Source organism: Nicotiana sylvestris, chromosome 10 (assembly GCF_000393655.2).
Source record: "Nicotiana sylvestris chromosome 10, ASM39365v2, whole genome shotgun sequence".
NCBI classification, from domain to species: domain Eukaryota; kingdom Viridiplantae; phylum Streptophyta; class Magnoliopsida; order Solanales; family Solanaceae; genus Nicotiana; species Nicotiana sylvestris.
This window is the reverse complement of record NC_091066.1, coordinates 59,950,285-59,958,678: the sequence shown is the minus strand read 5'-3', so window position 1 is coordinate 59,958,678 and position 8,394 is coordinate 59,950,285. Positions and strand designations below refer to the sequence as shown.

The 8,394-nt window shown below is 41.9% G+C and overlaps 1 protein-coding gene across 1 annotated transcript; it reads left to right on the top strand.

Moving 5' to 3' along the window:
* The first annotated feature begins 444 nt into the window (after nt 1-444).
* LOC138879403 (uncharacterized) lies at nt 445-852 on the top strand. The gene has a single exon (XM_070159013.1). It carries the CDS (start codon nt 445-447, stop codon nt 850-852), a length of 408 nt encoding a protein of 135 aa, XP_070015114.1.
* Nucleotides 853-8,394: the final 7,542 nt, after the last annotated feature.

The window sequence follows — 8,394 nt, the reverse complement described above, 5'->3', positions numbered from 1 at the left end:
AAGGGGAAAGAGGTTAAAGAAGAAGCGTGTGAGACCCATGGTTTGACTCGATTGGGGAGATGCTTTGCCCCCGAAGAGTTGAGAAAAGCTAAGATCTCCAAAGATAACCCAGTGTTGGTGAAGAAAGCTGTGACCGAGGAAGAAGTAGAGGAATTTCTGAGAAAGATGAAAGTGCAGAACTATTCCATTGTGGAGCAGTTAAGGAAGACATCGGCTCAGATCTCGCTCTTATTATTATTGATCCATTCAGACGAGCACCGTCAGGATTTGATGAAGATTTTGAACGAAGCCCACGTTCCTGACAAAATCTCAGTATACCACTTGGAAAAGATAGCTAACAAGATATTTGAGGTGAACAGAGTCACTTTTTCTGATGATGAGTTGCCCGTGGAGGGTACTGAGCATAATAGAGCCCTTTATCTGACGGTGAAATGTGAAGATTATATGGTTAATCGGGTACTGGTTGACAATGGTTCTAGTGCAAATGTTTGCTCTCTTTCCACTCTGAACAAGTTGAAGGTGGATGATGAAAGAATTCACAAGAACAGTATCTGCGTTCGGGGATTCGACGGTGGAGGGAAAGATTCAGTCGGGGATATAGTGCTCAAGCTTACAATAGGGCCAGTTGAATTTACTATGGAATTCCAGGTGCTCGATGTGGCTGTTTCTTACAATCTATTGTTAGATCGACCCTGGATTCATGTTGCCAAAGCGGTCTCGTCCACTCTACATCAAATGGTTAAGTTTGAATGGGATAGACAGGAAAATGTTGTGCATGGCGAAGATAATTTGTGTGTTCCCGGTGATGTCATTGTTCCGTTCATAGAGTTTGAAGACGACAAGGGGCCATGAGTTTATCAGGTTTTTGACACGGTATCGGTAGAGAAAATTCCTGAAAGGAGATACGTGTCGACTCCAAGGGTAGCTGCTGCATCAATCATGGTAGCCGCTGAAATGTTGAAAAATGGTTTTGTATCGGGCAAGGGTTTGGGTGCATCTCTGCAAGGTATCGTACAACCGGGTTCTCTTCCTAAAAACTTGGATACATTTGGTCTGTGGTTCAAACCCACAGTCGCAGACGTGAGAAGAGCTAGAAAGATGAAACAGAGAGCATGGGCCCTTCCAAAGCCAGTCCCGTGTCTTTCCAGATCATTTGTTAGGCCTGGTACCAGAAAGCGCCTAGTAACGATGGTTCCCAGTTCGGTGGTTGATATGGATGGAGATTTGATGGAAAAGTTCGAGAGGATATTCGACGAAGTGAACACAGTAGAAGCTGGAGAGGGTTCTAGCAAGGCGGATGTGCAATTTGTTGTGCCTAGTGCAAAGATTAACAATTGGGAAGCTACTTCTCTCCACACCAGGAGGGAGTTTTGGTAGTTTGCTTTGATTTTCTTTCAATTTATCTGGATTATTCCAGGGTTGTAATTCAGATTCTATGTTCCATTTATTTGGATGTATAAACCCCGTTATCTTTAATTTCAGTGAAATGCAATTTCTCTTTTCCTCTCTTCCTGATAGTTTTATTTTTGTTTTCCTTTATTCCTTGTACAATTCTTTTTATGCTGGCTTCAATGATATGACATGCATGCGGAATCTCCGACCCAGTCTTAAAAGCCAATCTAATTCTGAAATAGTAATTCAAGAAATAGAATGTGATGTTGAATCGGAATATGACGAGGATGAAGCCTTTGAAGAGATTAGTAAAGAATTAAGCCATTTTGAAGAAAAACCCAAGCCTAACCTGAGTGATACAAAAGCGATCAATCTAAGGGACCAAGATAATGTCCGGGAAATTAAAATAAGTGTCCATCTTGAACCACAACTCAGAGAGGAGATAATTGAAGCACTGTTTGAATTCAAAGATATTTTTGCATGGTCCTATGATGACATGCCGGGTCTAAGCACTGACTTGGTGGTTCACAAATTGACCACTGACCCGGCATTCCCTCCTGTCAAGCAGAAGCTAAGGAAATTTAAATTGATATGAGTGTGAAGATTAGGAAGAGGTCACCAAACTGTTTGAGGACAAAGTCATTCGGGTCACCCGGTATCCTGCCTGGTTAGCCAATGTTGTGCCTATGCCGAAGAAGGATGACAAGACCAGGGTGTGTGTCGATTATCGAGATCTCAACAAGGCAAGTCCCAAAGATAACTTCCCATTGTCGAACATCCATATATTGATCGATAATTGTGCCAAACATGAGATTGGTTCTTTTGTGGATTGTTATGCGGGCTACCACCAGATCTTAATGGATGAGGAGGACGCAGAGAAGACATCATTCATCATGCCCTGGGGAACGTATTGTTATCGGGTCATGCCATTTGGTTTGAAAAATGCTGGGGCAACCTATATGAGGGCAATGACGACCATATTCCACGACATGATACACAGGGAGATCGAGGTTTATGTGTATGATGTGACTGTAAAGTCTAGAAAGCAGTCTGATCATGTCCAAGATCTGAGAAAGTTCTTCCAAAGGCTTCGCAGGTACAATCTCAAGCTCAACCCTACAAAATGCGTATTCGGTGTCCCATCTGGAAAGTTGTTGGGATTCATAGTCAGCCGCCAAGGTATTGAATTAGACCCGTCAAAAATCAAAGCCATCCAGGAGTTGCCACCTCTAAAGAACAAGACTGAGGTGATGAGCCTGTTGGGGAGATTGAACTACATCAGCCGGTTTATTGCTCAGCTCACGATAACTTGTGAGCCCATTTTCAAACTGTTAAAGAAAGATGCTGCGGTCAAATGGACAGATGAATGTCAGGAAGCATTTGATAAGATAAATGGGTATTTGTCAAACCTACCTGTGTTGGTCCCTCCAGAATCAGGGAGACCTTTGATTCTGTATTTGACAGTCTTGGACAATTCATTTGGATGTGTGTTGGGACAGCATGACATCACCGTCAGGAAGGAGCAGGCCATATATTATCTCAGTAAGAAATTCACATCTTACGAGGTTAAATACACTCATCTTGAGAGGATGTGTTGCGCCCTAACTTGGGTAGCCCAGAAGCTGAAACACTAGTTGTCATCTTATACTAGTTACCTCATCTCTCGCTTGGATCCGTTAAAGTATATCTTCCAGAAGCCTATGCCCACGGGAAGGCTCGCAAAGTGGCAGATCTTGCTCATAGAATTTGACATTGTCTACATGACTCGGACTGCGATGAAAGCATAAGCACTGGCCGACCATTTGGATGAGAATCATGTGGATGAAGAATATGAGCCTTTGAAGACTTACTTCCCTAATGAAGAGGTAATGCACATTGATGAATCGAAACATATTGAAAATCCAGGATGGAAACTTTTCTTTGATGGGGCTGCTAACATGAAAGGCGTTGGGATAAGAGCAGTACTTGTTTCTGAAATAGGGCATCATTACCCTGTTGCGGCCCAGCTTCGGTTCTACTATACTAACAACATGGCGGAATACGAGGCATGCATTTTGGATTTGAGGATGGCTGTGGATATGGGTTTATAAGAAGTCTTGGTCTTGGGTGACTCGGACCTTCTGGTACACCAGATTTAAGGAGAATGGGAAATACGAGATTTAAAACTCATACCGTACCGTCAATGTGTGCATGATCTTTGTCAACAGTTTCAATCAATAGAGTTCAGGCATATTCCGAGGATCCACAATGAGGTCGTCGATGCTTTGGCTACTCTAGCGTCAATGTTACATCATCCAGATAAGGCTTATGTAGACCCGTTGCATATTCAGGTCTGCGATCAGCATGCTTATTGTAATATGGTGGAAGAAGAGCTCGATGGGGAGCCTTGGTTTCACAATATCAAGGAATACATCCGAAGGGGAGTATATCCGGTACAAGCCACAGGTGATCAAAAGAGAACAATTCGTCGCTTGGCAAGTGGATTTTTCTTTAGTGGAGGAGTTTTGTACAAAAGAACTCCAAATCTCGAGTTATTAAGATGTGTAGATGCCAGGCCGCGACTATCATGACCGAAGTACATTCCGGAGTCTGTGGACCGCACATGAGTGGGTATGTGCTGGCAAAGAAGATTCTCCGGGCAGGTTATTATTGGCTCACTATGGAGCGAGACTGTATCAATTTCGTGCGTAAATGTCATCAGTGCCAAGTGCATGGAGATTTGATTCATTCTCCACCATCTGAATTACATACAATGTCTGTACCATGGCCTTTTGTTGCTTGGGGAATGGATATCATTGGACCAATCGAGCCAGCAACGTCCAACGAGCACAGGTTTTTTCTGGTGGCCATTGATTATTTGACCAAGTAGGTAAAGGCTAAAACATTCAAGTCTGTAACCAAGAAGGCGGTGGTTGATTTTGTGCATTCAAATATCATTTGCTGGTTTGGGATACCGAAGGTGATCATTACAGGCAATAGGGCTAATCTCAATAGTCATCTGATAAAAGAGGTATGTCAGCAGTTCAAGATTACACATCGCAATTTTACCCCATACCGCCCTAAAGCAAACGAAGCAGTTGAGGCGACCAACAAGAATATAAAGAAGATACTTCGAAAAATGGTGAAAGGTTCTAGGCAGTGGCATGAAAAGCTACCGTTTGCATTGCTGGGTTATCGCACTACTGTCCGTACTTCAGTAGGGGTGACTCCTTATTTGTTGATGTATGGCACCGAAGTAGTGATACCCGCAGAAGTGTAAATTCCATCCCTTCGAATTGTCGCGGAGGCTGAAATTGATGATGATGAGTGGGTCAAAACCCGTCTGAAGCAATTAAGTTTGATTGATGAGAAGAGAATGGCGGCGGTATGTCATTGCCAGTTGTATCAATAGAGAATGGCAAGAGCATATAATAAGAAGGTGCGTCCACGAAAGTTTGAAGTGGGTCAGTTAGTATTGAAACGCATTCTTCCTTATTAGGTTGAAGCAAGAGGAAAGCTCGCCCCAAATTGGTAGGGGCCGTTTGTTGTAACTAGAGTATTGTCCAATAGCGCATTGTATTTGACAGATGTAAACGGCAAATGTGTAGAAATGACTATCAACTCTGATGCAGTCAAAAGATACTATGTATGATTCCTTTTGTTTAATTGTACTTGTTTGTATTTGGCATGTTTTGAATATTAAAATGACGAAGGCATTTTGTTCTGCTATCTAAATACTTTATCCCTTGTCACCCCTTTTGAGCCTTATCTATTTTCTTTCATACCCCTCTTTCGGAATCAGTATCGAATATCAGAAACACTAGCGTGAAAGATAAGAAAAGGAAGGAAAAGAAAAAGAGAAAGAAAAGGAAAGAGAAAGAAAACAATAAAAAAAAGAGAAAAAAAGAAGAAAAGAAAAAAGAAGAAGAACAACAACAAAAGAGAAAAAGAAAGCAAAAGAGAAAGAAAAGAAAGAGAAAAGAAAAATCACAACAACAAAATAATTTCTATGACATGAATTACGTTCGACCTGATTCCTTTTAAGGATACGTAGGCAGCCTCACGGTTCGGTCCCATCAAATAAAAATCCAAAAGTCCCCAAGCAAGAAACTGGGGCTGAAGTTGTGGTTGTTGTAAGAAATCTGGTTCCGAAAGTTGTAATTTTGAACCCATGATGAGTTGTTTTGAGCCTTTTATGCCCTTTCTTTCTAACCCCATCCAAAAGACCACATTACGGTCAAAGAAAAACCTTCCGATTAGTCTTCAAAAATTCCAAGACAAGCAGGTAGCGGTGATTCACATCAGGGGCAACACTCTGGTCCAAAGAGGGAAAAGAAATTAAAAATGAGAGAGTCTTATTGGTGAAAACCCTCACGGGCACCGTAAGGCGACGGGAGTTGAGGGAAATCAAAAATAAGAGAGTCTTATTAGTAAAAACCCTCACGGGCACCGTAAGACGAAAGTGAGTTGAGAGATGAACGGATGAGAGAGGTCTACTGGTGGAAACCTTCCAAGGCACCGCAAGATGAACAAGGTCAGGATTTGGTTGAAGAAATCAGGTTATAGAAATTCTGGGGCAACAAAGTGTGGCAATTGGAAGTTGATTGGTTGGACAGATTGGGCCGAGTAATCCAAAATGCGTGTCATGATCATTGGTGTCGGCTGCTCCACTCAGATAAGTCCTTTTTCTTTTTCCTCTTCAGATAGTCTTCCAGTTTTGGATTTCCTTATCCTTAATTCCGAAAGTCATTGCATTTCATTTCTTTTGGGTTTATTTCTCTAAGATGTTCCCAATGTCAGTTTTGTTTAACCAAATAAGAAAGAATTTCAAAGCTCACTACCAGCTTCAATACTGCAAAGCACAGTGTGGCCAGAGCATACCAAAGATAGCATGATATAAGGTGGGGCAAAGTGCCAGCAAGAGTTCCATTGGCAAAATGATTTGGTAATTTCATGGGAGATGCAGGGGTTCCGTTAAAGGGGTCAAAGGTGTAAAATAACGGTCCAGGCATAGAATACTCGGGTCATTCAGGGTCATAGGGTTTTAAAAGTCAGTCGGAAAGTCAATCGGTTCAGGGCTAGTTCGGAGAAGCCAGTCAAAACAAAACAATGCAGCGGAGAGACCTTCAGCAAAGAATGCCATCAACCAACTACCACATTTTAAACTGACAAGATTTTTCTTTGATTAAAACAGGGGCAGGAAATTTTAGTTGTTTCGGAGAAACCCTCCGTGGAGAAAGGCAGTCACCAAACAGGTTTGATTTTTAATTTTCAGGACCCTCCTGGAAAATGGGACCTAGCGTAAAGTTTAGAAATAGCGTAATCTAGCATAAATGTATCCTAAAAGAGTATAAGCAGGTTTAGAATTTTGCACGTTCGAGATAGGATTCAATTAGGAGTTTTCAGGGCCCTCTTGAGTAGTGGGACTTAGCTTTAAGATTTCGATTAGATAACAACATGTAGCATAAACTCTGCTGTAGGGTAGTATAATTTAGCCATGAAAGTTGTCACCCTTAAGATAAGATTTGACCTTTGATTTTCAGGACCCTCCTGGATAATGGAGAGTAGTTTAAATGTCCTCTTAGATAGCAAGATTTAGCAGAAGTCACATCTGTAGAAGATATAATGTAGATGTAAAATTGTCATTTAGTTAAGAGTTGTCAGGACCCTCCTGAATAATGGGACCTAGCTTTCAAATTCTTAGTAATACTTGGTAATATGATTTAGTTTTACACTCATATCTGTGCCCAGCCACCAAACTGGGGCAAAAAATTTTCTTTGTTTTTGTCTGTCAAGTTAGAAATCAGGATCCCACCTGGAGAGCAGGGAATAAATTTCAAGTTAGAAGTCAGGAGCCCGCCTGAAAAGCAGGGAATAAATTTCAAATTAGAAGTCAGGAGCCCGCTTGGAGAGCAGGGAATAAATTTCAAGTTAGAAGTTAGGAGCCCGCCTGGAGAGCAGGGAATACATCTCAAGTTAGAAGTTAGGAGCCCGCCTGGAAAGCAGGGAATACATTTCAAGTTAGAAGTCAGGAGCCTGCCTGGAGAGCAGAGAATACATTCAAGTTTAGCAGTCAGGAGCCCGCCTGGAGAGCAGGGAATACATTCAAGCTCATCAGTCAGGAGCCCGCCTGAAGAGCAGGGAATATGTTTCAAGTCAGCAATCAGGAGCCCACCTGGAGAACAAGGGAGTACAATTCAAATTTTAGCTTTCGAGTTCTTATTGATAGCTGGTAATGTGATTCGTTTTACACTTACATATGTTCCCAGATACCCAAACTGGGGCAGCAAATTTCCTCTGTTTTTGTCATTTTGTTGAAGTCAAGAGCCCGCCTAGAAAACATGGAATACATTTCAAGATAGTAGTCAGGAGCCCGCCTGGAGAGCAGGGAATACTTTTAAGTTCAGCAATCAGGAGCCCGCCTGGAGAGCAGGGGATACATTCAAGTTCAGTAATCAGGCATCCACCTGGAGAAAAGGAAAAAACATATCAGATTACAATTCAAGGCAGCAACAAAGGGATTCCACCGGGAGAATATAAGTCAGCAAGGCAACAAGAATCACAAGAGCAAGTTTGAAGATATAGATAGGATTTTGTAATTCATAGATCATAGCATAGTCTAGCTTCTTTTTATTTTATCATGGTGTAATAAGAGGATGCAGTAAGCAGCAGCAGCAGCAACAGTGAAATCACAAATTCAAGGTAGTCCCAGCTACCAAACATTCCTGAACTACACTGACTTGATTCCTTTTAGCCAAGGATATGTAGGCAACCGCGGAAGCAGGGTGCGGTCAAATCTTTCAAAAATGCTTCCCACGGAGTATTCAAACGGGTAAAAATCGCTCGTATCCGCTCACTTTATCTTTGCACGAAAACTCTTTGTGTTTCCGGGCAAAGGGCAGTTGTGAGCACGTGATTTTTGCCCTATATGAATTACTCCCATAGATTCAAAACAAAATAATTTCTTTTCGTTATTTGCAATTTTGCGAATTTTGTGGCATTTTATGTTTGCATTTGTCTGCG